The 21,381-nt window shown below is 40.0% G+C and overlaps 3 protein-coding genes and 1 long non-coding RNA gene across 20 annotated transcripts in view; 1 reads left to right on the top strand and 3 right to left on the bottom strand.

The window, feature by feature from the left end:
* LOC107317331 (uncharacterized) overlaps positions 1-542 on the bottom strand; it is a 33,484-nt gene extending 32,942 nt beyond the window's left edge. For all 7 annotated transcript variants that reach the window (XR_014932565.1, XR_014932566.1, XR_014932568.1 and 4 more), the window contains exon 1: positions 362-542. Coding sequence is in view for 1 of the 7 variants with exons in the window: in XM_085510966.1 (XP_085367092.1) it covers positions 362-542 (181 nt within the window). In the remaining 6 variants the exon portion in view is untranslated. The remainder of the gene's footprint in view (positions 1-361) is intronic.
* DPH5 (diphthamide biosynthesis 5) lies at positions 449-13,942 on the top strand. 5 transcript variants are annotated; one of them, XR_014932575.1, is made up of 8 exons: positions 449-633; positions 1,273-1,397; positions 4,314-4,422; positions 10,731-10,851; positions 11,778-11,817; positions 12,098-12,200; positions 12,870-12,973; positions 13,686-13,942. XR_014932575.1 is itself a non-coding variant. In XM_015869898.3 (7 exons), exons 1-7 carry the CDS (start codon positions 499-501, stop codon positions 13,907-13,909), a joined length of 858 nt encoding a protein of 285 aa, XP_015725384.1. In that variant the 5' UTR covers positions 449-498; the 3' UTR covers positions 13,910-13,942. The 5 variants fall into 5 exon arrangements, 1 of the variants encoding a protein (XP_015725384.1); XR_014932577.1 differs by having other exon boundaries at positions 11,778-11,856; XR_014932576.1 differs by lacking the exon at positions 12,098-12,200 and having other exon boundaries at positions 11,778-11,856.
* Positions 7,353-10,244, bottom strand: LOC107317335 (uncharacterized). 2 transcript variants are annotated; one of them, XR_014932580.1, is made up of 3 exons: positions 10,106-10,244; positions 7,634-7,746; positions 7,353-7,518 (listed from the first exon to the last, which is right to left on the bottom strand). It is a non-coding gene; the product is annotated as an uncharacterized LOC107317335 (long non-coding RNA). The 2 variants fall into 2 exon arrangements; XR_014932581.1 differs by lacking the exon at positions 10,106-10,244 and adding an exon at positions 8,873-9,009.
* SLC30A7 (solute carrier family 30 member 7) overlaps positions 12,083-21,381 on the bottom strand; it is a 24,236-nt gene continuing 14,937 nt past the window's right edge. For 4 of the 6 annotated variants that reach the window (XR_014932564.1, XM_085510965.1, XM_015869897.3 and 1 more), the window contains one exon: positions 14,706-19,590. Coding sequence is in view for 3 of the 6 variants with exons in the window: in XM_085510965.1 (XP_085367091.1) it covers positions 19,543-19,590 (48 nt within the window). In the remaining 3 variants the exon portion in view is untranslated. Of the gene's footprint in view, positions 12,130-14,705; positions 19,591-21,381 lie in introns of those variants that run through there. The other 2 variants (XR_014932562.1, XR_014932563.1) reach the window with 1 other exon arrangement.

Genomic DNA, 21,381 nt, shown 5'->3' with positions numbered 1-21,381 from the left:
CTCTCTCCCTCTGGAGCTTTTAGAAAGATTATCTAGCAACAGAGGCAGCACACGTTTATCATCCCAAAGTCAACTTAATCACAGATAACAACTATATCTGCATGCTTAGACAACCCTGCAGAAAACACCACACATCATTCTTCTGAAATCAGAGGATAAAGCTGCAAAGGGCACAGAGGCAGTTTGATTTTACAGCCCGGCTTGATACTTGCGAGTGATTAACTCCCGTGTGAGTGATTAACTCCAGCACATAAAGCAAGTAAGTGCCTCTGACTGCTAACCAAACCGACTCGTGATAAAACTGCATCATCAAACACTGATATAGCGCCGGGGGAAGCGGCACCACAGGGCAGGCACAAACCATGCCGGCACTGCAACTCCCAGCGGCCTCCGCAGACGGAAGGGCAGGGCTTATAGCGGCGGTGCGGGGCTTTTTCTCTTCCGTGCCAGGGGGTGGAGGCGGAAGGAGGCTCGGCCGGCCTCTGTCCGGTGCTCATCATGCTGTATCTGGTCGGGCTGGGGCTGGGAGACGCTAAGGACATCACGGTGAAGGGGCTGGAGGCGGTACGGCGCTGCCGCAGGGTGTACCTGGAGGCCTACACGTCCGTGCTCACCGTGGGGAAGGAAGCGCTGGTAAAGTCGTGGTACATCCTCATTAATGGCACACACGCAGCCTTGGCTCGCTGTGGTTTATAGGAGACCCTGTGATTAGTGAGCACAATCATATTTACCCATATACGTGGCAAAGTATTTTATACAAAGAACTGAAAATGAAGGATTGGTATGAATTATTCCTCAAGCATGGTTAGTTACAAAGTAAAGGAAACATAAAAGCTGTAAAGATCAGGTTATGGGATAGCTAGTGTCATACTTGGATCTGGTTTGATGTCACTATTATAAGTAGCCTGAGCAGGTAAGCTCTGAGCAGTGACAAAGGATGCCCTGCAATAGGATGACTGGTTTAATTACTCAGCCTAGAGCCCACCTGGGTACCTCTAAATGTGGGTGTGATCGAGCTAAATTTCGAGCCAAGTCCTCACTGGAATAATACAATTAACAGTAATTTTTTGTGACAAAAAATTACTTAAGAGCTGCCTAATGGGAAACTGAGGTGTTCTAGCATGGGGAGGCAGGGTTCTCTTAAGATGTGGGTCAGACAGCTACAGGTAATCATCCCATTCTCCTTTCTGGTATCCATAAGTAATTACACCAGGAGATACAAATACATACCCAAGTGTCTTATTGCTGTTTCCTATTAATTTCCGTATCCAGGAGGAGTTTTACGGAAAAGAACTGATTTTGGCTGATCGAGAAACAGTGGAACAAGAAGCAGACAGCATTCTGAAAGACGCTGATGTCTGTGACGTCGCTTTTCTTGTCGTTGGTGATCCCTTTGGGTAAGCTGGGTTTTCAATTGAATACTGACTGTTGATTGTACAGCGCTTCTGCATTGATATATGCTAGTCTTTAAAATGACTTAGGTAGTTAAACATGTCTCCTCGGTTTGGTTTATTAAGCCTTTTGTTTCCACCTCTTACTGCTACTGAAAGGTATAGTGTTTTCCTATTACCAGGAGGATCCCCCTTCTGTCTTTTCGGTCAGGCATCATCAATCTGTAATGTCAAGCCACACAGAAGAGCTTTTAGTCTCCAGCTGGTGATTCAAGATTTATACCATAGCGCTATAGGGCACAAAAAAAATCAAATCACTGGGCACCCTGCTTGTGAATGAAAAGATAGGGTTTATGAAGAAGAGGAGCAGAGCACATATCTGTCAAAAGTGGCTAATTTCTGTAAATACAGGTTGAAGGGAATTGGCAATAGAATATTACATTAACCTAGTATTTAAAGGTAGAATTCAGTACTCAGAAACATTCATTAAATTCCAGTGCATCAAAATTAGAATTAGTGAGGAGCTCCATTACCTGCACCCTTCTACTGTGATCTTGCAACAAATGCAAGTGCATGAGAATACAAAACCTCTACATCTATTGAAATGGAATTGATGCTAGTAAGCAGTATCTTGATTTGCCATGCATATCAGTAGCTTCAGTGATGAAATATTTCAATTCTGATTAACTATAATATATCATATCACTATAGAAAATTGCTGTTTCTTAGAATGAGTTGCTGTATGGTGACAACAATGAAAAGATGGTGATGGTGGTAAATATCCAAAAGATTACTTACAGGAAAAACTCACCCAATGGAAGCTTTTGGTCTGCAGGGAACCACTGAGGCAATCTCCACCAAGGAGCAATCTCCAAGAGATGCTGCCTTAGTGGTGGTCAGCCCTTAAATGAGGTCTAGAGATGGAGTCAAGCTCCACCCATTCTTGGAGCACAGCTAAATTACTCTCACCTGTGCTCCCACAGCTGACCCAACACTTTCCTCAGCTGATTAATCAAAGGTTCAGGTTGTGATTATCAATTTCCCATACAGTTGCTACTGTCTTATTGTTTATGGCCTTAGTATTGCAGCTGGAACTGCTCCTTTGCCTGTGTACGGCTCTAAGGTTTTAGGTCTTCAGGAGGATTTTTGGAAAGAAACCTTAATGTTTCTGTTCTAAGAGAAGCCATATGTGAGTTGGATAGAAGCCTACAGCTGATCTTAGAGTTTCCAGTACGTTTGCCATTAAGAAGAGTACTTGGCCATCTTAGGAAACCTGAGGTGTCTGTGGTTAATGGTTACAGAGTGATGAAACTGTGCCTGAATTGAGTTCTCGCTGTCATTCGCAGTGTTTCTTCTATGGACATAGTATGTGCTAGCAGGAGCCTGACACTTCTAGCATTGTACTGGAAAGCCCACCTTCATGTAGCCTGTGCTATCTTTATGTTATTAGTATCCAGAGAAAAATCTTAAAATGGCACCTGTGACAGAAAATAGACCAGCACAGCCTTGGGTGCAGAGCGCGGAGTTCATCAAGCTTTTGCTGGTATTAGCTGAATGTTCCATGTGGGCACTTCTGCTTTCCTGTGCAGTCATTATGGGCAGATCTACTGGGAGAAAGTGCTGGCTGGAGCAAATTGCAGTGAATAAAGCCAGCTGATTCCGTGGTCATTTGATTTCCTAAATCCAGATTCCTCTTTTTATTTTTTTTCCTCTACTTAAATTGATTTCTTTTTTTTAATGACTCATCCCTGCAGCCTCACCAGCTGCTGCCACATTTGTGTTCCTGATCTGCTGGTTGATGGAAATTTGCAGACCAAACGTAAGGGAAATTCTTTTAGAGTAACTGAGCCAGGCCACAGTGAAAGCAGTTTTCCTATCTAAGTATTCCGATCAGCATGTGCTGTTTTGTTCCTTTGCCACCTTCTTTGGAACGGCCAGAAATGTGTGATACATCTTTGCAATGAGATGGCTGAAGTCATTCAAAGTTAGACAAGGGGAAGGTGATTTTCGTATTCCACGTGGAAAACCGAGAGCCTACCATGTACGTAAACATATGTACAAGCAAGACATGTTTAAAAATTATTCATATTTTATAAATATTCAAAAATTAGTTCAAAAATGAGGTTAGTTGGATCTATATGTACTCAATATCTTAGAAGGACTCTAATCCTGATTTTGTTATCTGCCAGCCCAGTGACTCTTGATTCAGGCACTGTGAGGTGTTTTGTGTGGGGTTCTTGTACACCCAGAACCAAATTAAGTTCAGCTGTAAACCTAACTAGAATTTTCATAGTTACTTCAGAATTAACTTGATCACTCAAGACTAGCAGGCACCCTTTGTTTAAGAGGCCTTTGGGCTTAAATATTTATAAAAGCTGATACAGTTTAAATAAGGCATCGAGCACAGTTCACCTCCGTTTGTTCAAAGTTCTTGTTTTGAGCAAAGTGCTTTCCTAGCATTTCCTAAATGAGAGAAGGACTGGCTGTGCAGGGAGTAAGGAAATACTGGGGGGTTGCTCAAGTCTATGCCAAACACAGCTGAAGTTTACAGCCCAACAGATGTCCAGCAGACAACTGCAGAAGACAAAGGACAACTGAAACTTTCATTTTCAAGTAGTTGCCAAAGCCACATTAAAAAGCAACAGTTGTCCTAGTGTTAAGAGTTTGACCAGAACGCTGCAAGGAATGGTAACGTACTGAGGCTTTTGTTATTTTCAGCTGCTGAAGGCAACACACCAAAATGTTATGTGAGTTTTAACTTTCCCTAACAATTAGTCAAGTCAGTCTCAGCCTTTTGGCACCTTTGCATTGCCCTTTTTTTTGTGTAGAGTTTAATTTTATTTTCAAAACAAACCATCATGCTAGTAATACTTGGTTACTGTGTATTTTCAGGCTTTAATCCCTTTCCCCTTCCTACCACAGGGCCACAACACACAGTGATTTAGTGCTACGTGCAGTAAAGTTGGGAATTCCGTACCAGGTCATTCATAATGCTTCAATAATGAATGCAGTGGGCTGCTGTGGTTTACAGGTAATATTTTTGTATATATGGTATTCCATAACTGCTAAACATAGAACTGATGAGCTCCTCTGCTGTTGTAAGCAGTGTGTTGCAATCTGAAGTCTGAAGATCTGTAGCAATTGAACACTTCTGTTGTCAGTTTGTTAATGCTTCCTTTTCAGCATGCTACATGTCAGCAAAAGTCCCTTTTGATGCGCCTCTATGTGAATACTAATGCTTTCGTTCTCTGCTCCCTCCTCAGGAAAACTGATATTTAAGCTATTTTACAGGTAGAGCTGTGACACTGGGGGCAGTGTGCAGGTTCTTGTTCATCACCGGTGAAAATACACAGTTAGTGGTGGTGTCTATGTTGAAAAACAAGAACTGCTTTGTAACTGATAATTTGCTCTATCAAATAGTGTGATCTGTTGTATCTTCGCATGTTGTAATTGCCCTGGAAATAAACAGGAGGCATTACTTTTGGAGAAACCTACATAGTTCTTCCTCTGAGCACTTTCTTAGTGATACCTGGCTATAGCTGTTGGACTCAAGCAATATTATCTTATAGGAGGAAAGCAGACTTTCCCTTGCAACTCCATTTAGGCACAGGAAGCAGGAGTACAGCGCTTCTAGGTGAGTTTAAAAAAAAAAGAAAATTACCTGGGAATACACTGCAAACTGTTGGATGTTTCCTCACGTTTTGAAGATTAGCTTAGTATTTCCTTATCATATGCTAAAAGACCACAAAGGAAATGTGGTGTTATTCATTCTGGCAATAATCCTCTTTTCCGTTCTGGCCTGGGAGGGACAGCTTTCTCATAAGTCAACATTCCCAGTGTTGCAAGAAGCATTTTAGGAACTAGCGATCATGTTGTTACCAGCCAGGACTGCAACCAGCTGTATGTTTAATTATTCACTGTACCTCACACACAAAATCAGCAATGAGGGGGTATTGTACAAAGAGCAGCCTGTGATTTATTCAGCGTTGTGGCAGAGGTTTATGACTTCTCTCAACAACCTGGTTCAGGTCTTCATGTTCTTGGCCATCTCCTGCTATAGTTTCAGTTTTGGAGTTATTATGTTTCAAATTGCAGCCCATGAAGCGTAACAGGGATTCTTCTTTTGCTTCACCACAGAAAAGGCTTGGCTTTTTTTTTTTTTTTCTTGCTTTAATCTGATTGTGATACAAAACCTCTTCTAGAGAAAAACAGGAAACACCTTTATAAGCTATCCTGAAAGCCATGTGCGTAGTGAGCTGTAACTGCTGATTAGTAAAATGCAGCTACAGCCCAGGCTGCTCACAGAAGTTTGTCAGCAGGGCAGTGTTTCTGTGCAGCCAACAGCATTCTGGTGGTTGTGCAGTCTTCCTCTACTGCAGAATTACTGAAGTAGCTTATATATAATAAGATCTGTGATGGTACGTGTCACAAATATTGTTCAGCAGTCTCTGCATGTGTAAACATTGTCCATGCATTTTAGATAAGTTGTGATGCTTTGTCACATTTAAAGAGCATGAATATTTTTCTTGCCAGCTTGAGGCATTCACTCACCACCTTTGATTTTCATTTTCTAAACTTTTATTGTCTTGCAACTTGCAAGCAGATGATTCTCCTGTTGATACAACTGAGACACGAGTGGTCTGATCTGCCCAAGAATTATAAGTATGTTCTTAGTTTGGAGTTAGCAATAAATAATAGTTCTATTTTCATACCTTATATCTAAGAAAGGTTTCTGTGAAAGGTAGGAGTTAGCATTTTTCATTTTACAAGAAGCCCCATTCTGTCTTCTAGGCTTTCAGTTACCATCCGTACAATCACTTCCATTTCTTTCTTCATTTTAATAAAGATGTGTAGATCCAAAGGAATTGCTACTTCTCTCTCTGAGAGTGGTGTTGCTGGTTGTGTAAGCTAGCTAAAAACATGTCTAACAAGGACAGTTTCTTTTGAGATATACACACTTTCCACCTGAATGGCTTTGGAACAAACATCTGCAAGTCCCCTTGTCTCGTTCAGTGACTCATCTTAGTGGCCTTTTGTCTGCAGTCCAGGTAGCACAATTACAGCCACAGAGTAGTTTTGCCTTTTAACTACTAGTTGATCATTCAAACACAAGAGCAGTGCTTGCCGTGTTATCTTTGAGTCTGCCAAACAGGTGAATAAGCTTTCTGTATCAAGTAGAGAAGCATTACTTAGAAGTCAGGAAGCTGAAGGATGTATTTGTAGCTTGGCGTGCCCATAGTCAAATAGAAAACCTGTAGTAGTTGCAGGAGCGGAACCTCTGAGTTCCACCTCCACCCTCTCTCTGTGCCTTCATCTTCAAAAATACTCTTTGCTGTCATAGGAGGGGCTCTATGCAAAATACTTTTTATTCACTAACAGTTAAAATAAGCTGTTTCCTATCACTAGTGTGTTTTTTTTTCTTGACTACCTGCTTCTGAGCCTTTAATGAAGCTGGCGTTTGCTTCTCAAACCAACTAGATATTAAGTCAGTGTTACATGACAATATTACTTATATTTGCTTTGCAACTTCATGCTGTTTGTCACAGCAAATACAGCCCAGAAACATCAGTTTACTCCAATTGATTGAGAACTGCAAAAAGCATCCAGTTTCATGTCAAGGTTTTTATGTAATGCCTTGAAAGTTGTTAGAAGTCTGTGGTACTAAATAAGATGGCAGAAACAGCTAAATCTAGACTTGTGGTTGCTTCATATGACTGATAACAAGCAAAAATGAAGCTTATCTGATTCCTGCTACCTTCTTGTTGATGATTGTCCCACTTTCCAGGCTGTTCTCTGGTAACAATGTGTGTATAATAATTAGCACAGGAAGAGTCCTTCAATGTGATCTGTATGTTGTGGAGAGCTGTTATGGGAAAAAAAATTCAACTTGATGATGAATATTGCCTGGTATCACATCAAAACTCTTGCAATGAGCATTAACAAATAACGTAGGCTTGCAGGGTAAGTTCATAGGGATTTATCAATAAGCAACTTGTGATGATACAAGGTGTTGTACGGTCTCCAAATTCCACTGAGGAATACCATTAGGAGAAGAACAGTCTGTTGGTGTCTGTCACTGGGATACCATCAGGCTGTGCAGCATCTTTCTTTGCAGAACAGTCGTATCCTATGAGAAATATATGCAGTGCAACCTGTAGCCATCTTGACACAGAACACGTCCTACAGGATTTGCATGCATACACAGATGGACTGGAAAATGTAATGACAAGACTCCTTTTTACCTTTCTCCCTTGACATGTTTCCACTTCTGAAGCTGTTCTGAAGCTTTAGGAGCTGAGCCAGGCAGTAAGCGAAGAATTGCTTTGTCACCATCGCAGCTGATACAGCAGTAATTCTGCAAAAGATTCCATCTGCATTTTGAAATATATGTTTCTTGGTTTCTCTGCAGCTGTTGCCCTGCTGCCCTTTAATGTTATCTTGCATTTTCACTCCTGCCTGCTTTAGTGCATTTCAGAGGGGATGGGGAAAAACTTCCTTTTTTAATTTCCCTATTTAGTCTCACTTGTTCTTTTCATGCACTGTATTTTTGTGGTGATTGTCAACACCAGTCTGTTCACCAGTCTGTTGATCTGGACAGCTTCAAGTTTCTGATGTCATTCAGCCTGGTCACTAATGAAGTTGCTCTTTAGTTTTCCTGAAATCATCTTTGCGTGCAGACTTTCCAAGCTGAGCTCATGCAACCACACTTTGCCTCTCGTAGTTTACTCTGGCCTTACAATTAGCCATCGCTCCTGCTTATACAAGTAAAATAAGAATTATCATTCATAGAAAGCTTAAAGATACTAGTAGAAGCAGATGGTATCTGACATTCTTTCATATTACATGCATAAGTAAAATACAAAGTTATAGCTTGTTATGAGCTGATGAAAGTGTGAATTGAACAGCTTTCTGCACCATGTTGTGAGAGGCAAACAGCTCATGGCCTAGGAGTCCTGGCTTCCCTTCCTGGTTTTAGTTGGTTGCATTGCAAAAGTTAAGTTACAAAGCTTTGCTTAAGCCAATTACTGCTTGGGTGGGGGGAGGGGAGTTTCCAGACAGGTCTTTCAAAATGAGCTTTTGAAATAATTCTATGAAGGCTTTGAGCAGTACTGAAAAGGTAAAAACATCAGTTTCCAAGCTGAGAGCAGCAAGTGTCTATCTATCCAGCCATTTCAATGAGCCCCTTTGAAACTGTGGCACTTTTGTGCTCCAGCAGAATGTGGGCACTGTAACAAACCTGTTTTGTGCAAATCTGATGCTTGAGATGTTTTAGCTTTCACAGAACAAATCCTGCCCACTCCCAAACCCCAGCTGTTTGATGTAGGGTGCAGCACACAGAAGACTGCTGTGAGACTTCATTTGCTGCTTTAAAGCTGTGCCAGCAACCGCGCAACTTGATTGTTTCACTGCAAACATTCAGAGCTGTTGTTTGTTGTCATAAACTCCTTCACAATCTCAAAGCATGACGTGATAATACATACCTGCCTTATAGTACATCTCAGCTGAAAAACACATGTCCCGGTTTTACAGTCGCAAGCATGACTGCAAAAGTTTGGGTCTCTGTTCAGTCTTCTGTGGTTAGTTAAGAGCATTTTTGACTTTCAGTGGGTTCTGGCATTAGTGTCCAGTCACCTGCTGTCTGCTTGGCTGCAACTGGTAACAGATGAATCTTTAAGGTAACGCTGGAATTCTGGTATTTACTGTTATTTCTGCAGCAAGGCTTTCCTTTGCAGTTCAGTACTTTGTTCTAGATGCCAAGGGCTAAGAATTAACATGCAGCACAAGAAGCTCTCTCTGTCCCAGCTGCTCCAGCAGTGAAGTTCTGACAGTTTTCCTTCAGTTTTGGTAGAAAATGGAGATAACCCCAGCCCCATGACAAACAGGCAATTGACAGCCTGACCTTTTTCTTTTTTTCTTTGCCCAGAGTGCAGCCCTGAAATAGTTGCTACATCAGGAACAATTCATTTGGTTCAACCTATATTTAGTTTACTGGAAGAACCTTTAGGTTGTGAAATGTACGCTGGGTATTCTTGTCTTTGTTCTAGAATGAAATATTTAAAAGAGGAAACATTTTCAGCAATGTTCCAGGAATCTTTGAATAAAGGTTGTTCCTTATCAGCGTGAATGGTTAAAACTTAAGCTCTTAGTCCTTGAAAACAAACAACTTTCTGCTCTGATTCAAATTCTGCCAGCATTCACGTGTTAAAACCAGAACCTCAGCAAAGCCACGGTAAAATAAGTGCACACAGGGGAATCCCCAGCTGGCAGGGCACTGCCAGAGCCACTACTGTGCAGGGCCCTCTTTTTCTGCTAATAGCCCTGTGCCTCCTGTAGTGCACTAGGAAAAGCCGTCCCCCCTTACAGGTTTAAAGAGAAAGTGGAGAGGACAGTCTGTGTTTTTCTGGCAGGCTTGAGCAGACAGAATGTTGGCGTGCTGTAAAATCCATTTTGGTTGGCTTCATTCCTGAGCTGAACTAACCAAAATTGATGTGTGTTTTTGCCCATTTTTCAAGTTTGTTACAAAAACTTCCAAGCCAAATTCTGCCTTAGGTTACATCTAATGTTCACTTTTGCATCACTGGAAACAACTGGCAAGAGTACCGCTTCAAATGTTTTCACCACCATTAGGGATTTACAGTAATAAATAGCAGTAAGATCACAAATAAAGGCAGTGAGTGCATTTGACATAGAATCTACCAGCACTTTCTTCTTACCAGGTGTGCATTACTAAAACGTTGCACCTCTCTGATCCAGGCACAGTCTGTCCCCCTCTTCATGTCTTCGTATCAACTGTCTGGCTCAGACAATTCTGCACGGCACAGCTCCCATCTGCAGGAAAGTGCTGCTTAAACATAAATCCTGCTCTGTCAGTTGAATCAGAGCTTGGGGAAGCATTGCAAGTGTGGTAGGTTTACGTGAAGTTGAGTACCTTTAATGAAAATAAGAAACAGTAATTAATAGTTGTGGTGCCAATCTTACTAAGTTTTACCTTCAGCAGACTTTAGAATTAAGTTAAAAAAAAAACCAAAACGAAACAGAAGGTAGACTGAAAGTTACTGCATGTTGGAAAGGAGAAAGCAGAGATAGGTAAACATTTCACAGTAGTTCTTATTAGTCACTCCTTAACTTTCTTTACTGTCTGAGAGTAAAAGAACGATGCCCCTCTGTTACTGAGAAGAAAGGACAGTTTACTAATTACAGATTTTGTTAAGAAACAAAACCTTCTCTGCTGTGCTCAGGACTTCCCAGTGTTTCCAGCTGTTATTTTAATACATTTATTTGGTGTGCACTGTACTGATATTTTGATTGTGTAAGTGTTGCATCTGTTTTGTTTTACAGTTGTACAATTTTGGAGAGACGGTTTCTATAGTCTTCTGGACAGACACATGGAAGCCAGAAAGCTTTTTTGACAAGATCAAGAAGAACAGGCAGAATGGAATGCACACACTGTGCTTACTTGGTAAGCAGCAGCAGTCCCAGTTCCTTAGCTACCGTCTTCCAGTGTCCCAACAGGCATGAGATGATGTCTGTGATTGAACTGAGGCTCTTAGAGAACACATCTTTGAAAATATATCTTAAATTGGAACTTCAATATATGTTTACTTAGAATCAATTTAGCCACTATTCATATTATTGTAGCCAGAAATTTCTTAATTCCTCTTCAGAAAATCTGTAGGAAGTGATGCCTTTGTAGAAGACAAATAGGAGCAGTGGGCCCTATTTGTTGTAACAATGAGCGTGATTTTAAGCTAGATCCATGTCAATATACTATAGTATTATTTCTCAGGAATTTAAGTGCAGATAACATCTGATGGTCTCTTGGAGAGGTTATGGTCAGGTGCACTTTCATAAACCTGCAGATGTTCAGAGTCTTACCTGGCCTTTTTTCTTTGCCCAAATCCTCCTTTTCCCATAAGAGAAAGATTGTTCTAAGTTGTGATTGAGACAGCAAGGAAGTGCTAACGAAAGCTCAGTTCCTGCATGGAGGTGAGGTAATCACTGTCCATCAGTCTTATGGTTTCACCTTCAGTAACCACAACATATTTATAATGTAAAATAGTCACAACGCCCTGGTTTTGCCTACACATGCAAGCATCTTGTAGTAGTAGTATGCAAACATACTTTTAATACTTAGCAATACTTTTCTACTGATCTTAGCTGCTCTAAAATTTGTGATACCATACACTGTGAGAAAAATCACATTCATTTCTTCATAAAGAACAAAGGAAACAAAATAAAATGTGATCCATATTCCATTTTCCTGTAAGAACTAAAACGTTGCTATAAAGTTTATAGGATTTCCTAAACTGAGCCATACAGCTACATAGAAAACTAACAAGGAATTTTGTACAGAACCTGTGTTTCATATACTGTTTTGTTCTACAGATATTAAAGTGAAGGAGCAGTCTCTGGAGAATCTAATGAAGTGAGTCACAACTCTGAAAATATATGGAAACAAACAATGGTACTTACTTTTTTTCTGTGCAGGGACCAAAGATCTTTGCCTGAAGTCTCATATTGAACTTACCTGACTTCTCTCACTTCTCAGTGGTTATGTTTTTTGTTTTCTTCTCAACAGTAGAATTTTTCTGTTTGTCACAATAGGAATTAGCTTTATTTTCAGTAAATAAATGAAGCTGCAGCAGAGCGTAATCTTTGTTCCTGTGAGAAGCAGCTTATCCCATACTGACCTTTCTACCTGCCAGGTGCAGAGTCCTCTTACTGCTGTCGTCTCATCCTGAAACAAAGTGATATCATAAGCAGCGTTTTGAAAATACTCTTCCTTACAGTGGCTGGAAGCAGTGTGAAGTATGGAATACATACCACTTTTTAGTAGTTAATTAAGCAACATATAGAAAATGGTCTTAAGTTCATTTAACTGTATCCAGACAACTCATCACACCTTCATCATCTCTCTGCAGTCTGTATGTTTTGACACATGGAATATAAATAGTTACTTTATACATACGCTGTAACTCTGGTCTAAATTAACATTGTGAAATCTCACAGTATCATTGAGGTTTGTTTATTTTGGAATTTCAAAATAAAATCTGTTTGAATGAATCCATAGTTGGCAAAGAAAGAAGCATTTCATTTAAAAATATAATGCTAGCCTGTAATAATCCATCTGCAAGGCATTCAACAGGAAAACAGTAGTTTGCCCTTGAATTTAAGCCGAACGCATCTTTCAAGAGCAGTCACAAAACCTGCATATTGCTTCCAACAGCTGGATTTGTTTTTAGGTTTCCAATGATTTGCCTGATAGAGGTCCCCTGCTGTTCCACAGGTGTGTGAGAGCACAGGAGACTGATGTCTTGCTTAAAAATTCCACACTTGTCTCAAGGCCAGTCTGAACACCCAGGCCTGTTTAAGTTTGATTTGCTGGTCCACAGACTTCATTTGAAATAAACTGTAAGAATACTAGAGATAAATCAATCATTTCTATTTAAACTACTTATTTTTTTTCCCCCCCTGTAGAGGAAGGAAGATTTATGAGCCACCACGCTACATGAGTGTGAACCAAGCTGCAGAACAGCTTCTTGACATCATTCGGAACAGGAGACTCCAAGGAGAAGAACCAGGTACTATTATTGCAATGCTGTTATTCGCTTCTCCTCAGTTCTCACTCAGTGATGAGTCACTGAACTCTACAGCCTTCCTCTTCATCTTAGCATTCCCTTGATCTGCAGAGGAACCGTAAGATGGATTTAGCAGAGCTTGAACAAAGTGTAGTTAATTGAGCTCAGTGGAACAAACACTAGCAGCTCCAGGAGATTCAGTGTGGTAACTGTTGTTTGCTGTCCAGTTTTAGCTGTGAGCTCTTTCATCCGTTGTAGTTGCAGGAGCATTGTAGTTACAGACCAATTTTTACCTTGCATCTTTAATACTAGTCAAGAGCCCACTACAAAGATGTTGGTCAAGACCAGACGTGAAACCAGAGTGGTTATGAAGGTGACTCCCTTGTGTCGTAGTAGAAAAAATTAATAGAAATGTATCTTTACTCCTTTTAAAACACTGTCAAAATGGAAAGGAAACAGTAATTTCATTCTGTCCTTTAGGTACAGTTAATCTGCAGCAGCCTCCTCTGCTGAATGAATTTCACTTACTGCTCCTGCCTTCCCTTTCCTGCTCACCATCAGCTTTAAGATACACTTATTACTTTCTCTGAAGAAACAAGCCTCATTTTGCACTACACTTTCCTATATTCAGTGAATTATTCCTTCTAGTGACAGTCAGAATGTGGTTCCTGGAAGAACTGTGTAAGAATCACTTCTTTGCTATTCTTTCTTACAGAAATTACTGAAAACACCATTTGTGTTGGCCTCGCACGTGTGGGTGCTCCTGATCAGAAGATTGCTTCTGGCACACTGCATCAAATGGCTACGGTGGAGTTAGGTGGTCCACTCCATTCCCTGATCATTACAGGCACTATGCATCCTCTGGAATTAGAAATGCTTAAGCTTTTTTCTGTAGATAGCTCCAATTTTGATAATAATGTATTTCAAAAGACCACATAAATAAAAAATGCATATTGATTTTTTTATTCTATAGTTTAATGTCAGTGCAAAGTTATTACTCTGAATATTTACAGTTGCCTGGTTCAAATGAATTTAGATTGTATACAGCTACAGCAGATAACATAGGACTTGCTTTAACCTGAGGCTACAAGCTGCAAAACATATCTGCTGGTATCAGTTTCTAACAAGTAAAGACATCTCCTGCAGCCTTTAAACCTTAAGAATGCTTTACTTAGTCCAGTTCCTTGACATCTGCATCAATCTTAAGCTGATGACTAGGATAAGGCGTGCAGGTACAGAGCTGCTGGACCAGATGTCTATGCAGCATCACTTTTGCTGTAATATAAGAATCAAGCCTATTGCATGCATGATTTTAAGTGCATTTTAGATGTTAAATTTAGCTTTTCGACTATCCCACCAACTGAGTAGTTCTCCCACCAGTAGAAAAACTGCAAACCCTGTTAGTCTGAATTCATTTTTACACCTGGGAGAATGAACACTGATGAGAATACTCTATGTCTACAACAAGAACTCACTCTCCAGCCCATTAGAGATGTGCAGAGAGAAACTGCACAGAACTTCTTATTTCAGGAAGCTGCCACTTAAAATATAGACCTGGATTTCCTCACACATTTATGAAGCACTAGACTCAAACTGCAACAACCACAGCTGAATCATTACCAACTCTCAAAAAGCAGACTGCAAGAATTGTCTTCAGGATCAGCTAAGGGGCGATGGCTGCCTTTCCAGCTGGTCATACACACTGTTGAAAAAAAACCCAGCAGACCTGTATGCATTTTTGTTTTTTAACTGAAGATTTATTGGAAAGAAATTGGATCCCGTATCTTCTGAGCAATACAGGACATTTAACATTTTATAGAGACTGTATTCAAGTAGAAAAGATTACATTAAAAATTTCTAATATTGCACTTGGGACAGGTCATGGCTAAGCTACTACATCAGCATTCCAGAACAAAATCATACAGAGTCTTCAGAATTTTAGTGAGCTGCCTTGTGTTATCATTTTCATTTTCTTTACAGGTATTTTGATACTGTACTATTTGATTTAAGCTCATTGCAAAGAACGGTCTTGCAGCTGAAAGGTAAAGGCAAGCAATATGTTGTATGCAAGCAATGTTTCATGCTACCCAGAACGATTTCGGCATGTTCTTCCTTCACATTATTCCACACTTCAGCCACAGGACTGAAGCAAATCATTTAACTCTTGTTAAAGATCCTAGCACAGGCATGAAAGAAAGACTTCGGTGCACATGGGAAATGAAACACATAACTCCTTTTACATATGATTTCTGCCACATTTCCACAGAGGCAGGAACCTTTTGTGGCTCACTGAGACAGACAAATAGTCGAACCAGTATTTTGCGTGGTGAAACACAACCTTTGCATACAAGAGAGAAGAGTAGAATAACTGGCACTTTTTCACATTCTAGCAGTCTCTGGCCAATGAAGTCCCAACATATATGGTCACTTCAAAATAAAAATACAAAAAGCCTGAATAGGGAGAGAAATCCAAATGGGAAATCCAGCAAGTTGCAGATGGGGATTTCGCTAAAAGCATACAGGAAAAATTAACCACTGAATTGGTGAAAGGGATCAGAGAAAGGAATTATTCAGAAGTTTAAACCCCCGTCTTACTTAGTCTTATAAACACACTTCAAAGGGATGGGGTATTCAGCAGTCATAGAAAGCGAATGTCAGAGGCTGCTGGGGAAAACAGGACAGGACTTACCAATAACTAAAGCTGTTGTTCTGAACTGGCATTGAAATCATCTCATTACACGAGTTACATTAGGATTTGAAAGCATAGAGTTTCACCAACTGAAATCTACATTCAGTCAGGGACAAAAGCCATGATTTCATTGCAGCTTAAATATTCAAGGGTGGAAAACTGCTGTCAGAGGCAGCTTCTCTTACCTTCTGTCTGTTTACCTTACTGAGAAAGGTTCACTGACCAACAGAAAACAGATACCCCTTCCTTCCTCTATCTTTAAACTCAAGCAAGCAATAAAGACGATGCTCAAAGTCGCTACGGTCTATTCTACTAGTAGCAGCAAGTTTCAATTTCTGTGTAAAAATAGTGTCCTCAGCTCTTACTAATGAGACTAAGCTGAACTTTTAGTAAGCAGTGTTGTGCAGAAATAACATGTAGAAATAGCCATTTATTTAACCTGTACTTTCTTGAGCAAATCAAGCTCTTTCCAAGGGCCACGTTTAGCACTACACCGAAAGCATTTTAAGCACAGGCATTCTAGAGCAGTTTTGTCTTTTTTAAACTCTTCAGAATCAGAGTCAAGTCTTTCACATTATGCTCTCAGCAAAGTAAAATACCATTTTGCTGTTTGTCATGTAAAAATGCAACTTGCAGGACTGGAGTTTGGTCAATGTAGTTTTAAGTTACTCTTCCACAGGAAAGAAAAAAAAAAAAATGACTTTGATCAAAAACCCTACATTAAGGTTCACCCTTACACCCTTCAAACCCTACATTCAGCTACACGAACATGTAGGGAAAGCAGACTTTGAAAACCAGGCTCAAACTTCCAAACTGTTTGCTACAAAGTCCAATTCAGTGAATGATCTGCAGACACATCCATTGCTGGATATCAGGTACCCACACAAGTCTGCTGAAACAAGGTGATGTATCAATAAACATGTTACGAGCAAAACTCCATATAAGCCAATTGCTACATAATCAGCAAAACAAAATAACTGAGTTTTGATATTCAAGACAAAAAAGGCTGCACTTTCAGCTGCCTGGTTTTTACTCTCCTAAAGCCTCAACAAGCAGCCCCTCAGTAGCTGGAAAATAAAACAGTCAAACGTCATCGCTTACTGACACAGGAGAGCTAAATTTGATTGCAGTTGGCTACTGGGACAGGCCAGCTTCCATCTTCTGTAGAAACTTGCAATGCTTACACTTTTTCAGAAAGGCTAAAACAGCTTAAAAGTCTATTTTGAATCTGACCTCCCCTAAATTACCCTCAAAACTGAATTTCGCAGAGGATGTATTTCTTATAAAACATCGAGTCATCCTTACAAATTAAGGTGGTGCACTGTTTAGAAATGAAGCCCTCCTAAGCAATAAGAACATACAAAAAATGATTAAAATCAACATTGTGTAATTATAAAAAGCTTAGAGGCTTTTGCATTTAATTTCCTATAATGAAAAATTTTATAGATCCATATCGTTAAAAAAAAACAAACAAACCAACCAACTGCCACTTGGGCAAGTTCTCATTTGGGGAACCTACAACAGTTGTAGCAGTTGTCTTTTCATTAAGACAACTAAAACAGCAACCAAGCCCTACAACTTGGGCAGTGCTGCGTTATATTTCAGCAAGTCCAGGAATACTCAGACCCCAAAGATGCTCTGAGCTGCTATAAAGACAATTTAAACCAAACTGAGCAATTTGATGATGACAGTTGTAATGGAGCTGGCTAGTGCTTGCCTTTGAACATTGACTACAACATCAAGAAATTATGTTGTAAAGCAACAAGCCACAGTCCACATGCAGCTCTACAAAATAATGACTTCCAGCTGTCTTTTAAATACCTTTTTGTGGTCATGCAAGCAAATGGTATCTTCAACTGATACAATCAAATTTGCTCAGTCTTGCACCCTGCCTCACCACATGCAGCTTTTCATCCTCCAGTCAGGACCTCCACAGCTGGCAGAGCACCTACAAGGTGAGATTGGAAGCAAACCTGACAGAGTAGTGAGGCACCTGCACCCCCTGGAGAAATGAATAAGATCAGAAAACAGCAACAAGGGTAAATAAGGCTCTGAGGACAGGGAAGGACCATAAAGTTTAGAAGAGGTACGTGGCTTTTTACTGCTGTTATTCTTCACTCCCAGTTTTCAGTTGCGAGATCAAGAACTATAACCCCAAGCTTTCTACAAAAATCAACATGAACATTTCTATATTTCTTTAGGAGAATTCAGGTACCAACTATCTACCAATCTGGCAACAACCAGTATTTTCCCATAAAGAGAGATCACAGCTTTAGGAACAACAGAATGAGTGCCAGAAACTTCCTCTTCTTTAAGTAACACCAGCGGTAAACAAACCGTTTCTCTAAAGGAACCTTCAGTACTTGCCCAATGCCTCACACTTACTATAGAGACTCTGCTGGCTTCTACAGGTGCTGACTGCCATACTACTCTGTATCGGGTATCTGAAGAATACTGGCAGTAATGGCTATGTTTTACATGACAAATGGCTGTCCTGTTTCTCTCTCCGCGTGAAGTATAATGGCATCTTTCTAAACCTTCTCTTACTAATTTAGCTACAACAGCACAGTGGAATTATCTGTAATACCCAGTATAGCAGATTGTCGTTGAAAACAATGCTGAGATTGGAAAGCATCAAATGAATACAAAATGCAACAAATGTATCTGGAAAAAAACAAACAACTCACTCCATTGAGAATGTTTTTTTTCCCCAAAGAAAATACAAGAGGCTACAGTGGCATAATGAAAAAACCATGACTTTTCATCCTGGAAAAGTATAATCTTGAATAACATGAAGAGTGGTCTTTATTTCTGTTACTGGTATAACCACCAGGAGCACATCTTTAGTATTTGGGAAGGCAAAACTTACCTCACTGATCACTTAAGCAAGAATTACCACAAGCTGTTAAAAAGAGATTTAGACTTTCACAAAGAAACAGGTGTAGGTTTGTTTGCTCTTACAGTTTGGGAAAAAAAAAAAAAAAAAGCTTCATACGTTGTTTCCATCAACCACGGAAACAATTCCCTCAGCTGCCTGTTTTTGGGGTGACTATGAACACGGGTAGCATCATGTAACATCTCATTACTCTCAACAGTATGAGGAGACTAAGAATTGCAGTTCAACCTAAATCCTTGACTAGAACAGTTTCCACAAGATATGTGCAATAAAATATCCAGCTCATTTTGCAGTCTCCTTACAACCGCTTTGCCTTTTACCTTCAGAATTTTTCTTGTTTGGTACAATGCAATAATAAGGGAAGTCTAACATCTACAGTTAGGCAAGTATACAACGTCCCCACATACATTGCTAGTAAATAATCAGACTGCATACAAGATATATTTGTAGAAGTAATAAAACCCTTTGATGCCTCATACTTATGCTGGCAAATACCTCTCATGATATAAAAGGCACTTTGAAAACCCAATATGGTTTGGTTCATTAAGTTTGCAAAGTACAAACAATTGTACAAACATACAATTATATCGAAGCATGTCAGCCATTGTGACATTATGTACAAAACAAGGTTCCAATTTCTGATAACACTGGTTTTATGGGAATGAGCAGTGGTTTCAGCAGCTTTACTGAAGACGTTACAGGGTTTCCAGTACCACCATTTTAATTTCCTATTGGAACAAATGTAGTAAGTAAAAAACCTTCAAAAACTTACAAGTTTAGGGGGCCACAAAAGACAAGACCCAAAGTCCATAACATTCATTCCACATTTACTCCTCAGAAGTCAACTTCATCCATAGCCCAAAGACAGAAGTCTGTTCAGTCAATTCCAGGCCAGTGGTAGGGGCAGGCTCTGTCTTGGGAAGTGTCTTGTTTCATACCATTACAGTACAGAAAACTTTGGTCCAACAGCACAATTTCAGAAGCTCACTACATGGCTGCGACGTCAATTTGTATGTAAAGCTGTCTTACTCCTGCCTATAGAAAAGAGAAGGAGATGAAAAAACACCAAACAATAAATGTCCTGATAAACTGTCCACAGCAGTAAGCTGCCTGACAAGTCTCAGAATCCCCATTTCCTCTAACTCAGCTTTCATAACCAACCAGCATAAAAACGATTTATTAATTCTTTTAACCTCAGTATAAAGGAACTGCAGTGATGGTCACAAGGAGACCTTGCAACACTAGTTTGAACACTGCTAATGATCAGATTGTCCTCAACCATCTTCAACTTGCTTTTAGCTCAGCTGAGCTGCAAAAACAATCAGCAAATTTATCAAGACAAAAAGACAAAAAATAACAAGTCATAGATTAATAGAATGGTTTAGGTTGGAAGGGACCTTACAGCCCATTCATTTCCAACCCCCCTACCATGGGCTGGTTGCCGCCCACCAGATCATGGTTGCCCCCATCCAACCTGGCCTTGAACACCAACAGGGAAGGGGCATCTACAGCTTCTTCAGGCAAAGTCACTTTCTTAGAGAAAAAAAGTTTCATGAAGTTTCTGACTGTTAGAATAAAAAAGGCACTAATCAGATGCATAAACAATTCACCACACACACGTACTGCCAACTCAATTGACCAGTACAACATTTAGAGCAAGGGATTTCCCTGCTGCAGAATGCTTTGAAAAGACTTATGCAAGCACTCAAACATATATAAAAGGTTTTTGTTTTATTTAGAGGTTTACAAGCATCTGATCAGAAGCTCCCTTCTTCGCTATCCAGCTGACTTTGACAAGTTAGTAATTTATGTATCCTCAAAGTATTACCATTTACCTGACGATATTTTATTGCATAAAACACTGGTTATAAACAGGAATATCAATCTCCCTTCCAGCTGCTGGAAGCTCCATTACTAGGAAGAAATAAATTATGGAAAAAATGCATTGATCTTCCCACTATAGTCCTGTATCATCAGAAATAAAAATCGAGATATTGCCTCTGAATGGCAGAAGTTAACACCTTTGCTCCTGACAGAGCTCCCTTGCTGGAGAAAAATTCCCTATTTCATCTCAAGGGACTCTAGATAATCCCTCTAAGCCATTTGTGCCCTGCAACGACACTGAAATAGGCAGCCAAGCAAAGTATTTAATGGTTTGGAAGTATAAGGAAGCAACAGAAAAAATTCATTCATTTGCTACTATTTCAAACTTCTTAATAATTAACTTCTAATAAAGTGTCAGGTGCTCACAAGAATTCTAGCACTTAATACCAACTATGAATGCTATCAAATACATTCCTGGGTAAAAACATACCTATTATTCTATAGGGAAACAAGGGGAAATGCAATGATCTTACACGACACTTAATGGTTACGTTCTAACCAGTGATCATCACAGCATAAATGTTACTGAAAAACAGCACAATATGCAAAGAAAAAGTATTCTTAACCAAGCTGGGTTCAGTCTGCGGTCAGAATTTCTCTCTTGAGGAAAGACTCGCCTATTTCCTTGGTTCCTCATATCTACTCATATTGTGTGCCCCGGTGGCGCAGGTGGTAGGAATGCCGCATTGCAGCACCAGGGCCCGGGTGTTCGAATCCCCCTGTGGCACAAGTGGTAGAAGTGCCACTTTGCAGCACAGAGGCCCGAATCCTGGGGGTTGGACTCGAGGATCTCTAAGGTCCCTTCCAACCCGCACAAGACTATTACTATTATTCAAACATACAGGTTTCAACTTCATATAGTACCTCAAAATTACTGCTGTTATTTCCATTAGGTGGCATCAAAAGTGAATGCAGAGAGGTACAGAAACCCAACTTACACTA

Source organism: Coturnix japonica, chromosome 11, assembly GCF_054131305.1.
Source record: "Coturnix japonica strain WE chromosome 11, WE-NBRP24, whole genome shotgun sequence".
NCBI classification, from domain to species: domain Eukaryota; kingdom Metazoa; phylum Chordata; class Aves; order Galliformes; family Phasianidae; genus Coturnix; species Coturnix japonica.
The sequence above is the reverse complement of the archived record's forward strand: the minus strand, read 5'-3'. Positions and strand labels throughout refer to the sequence as shown.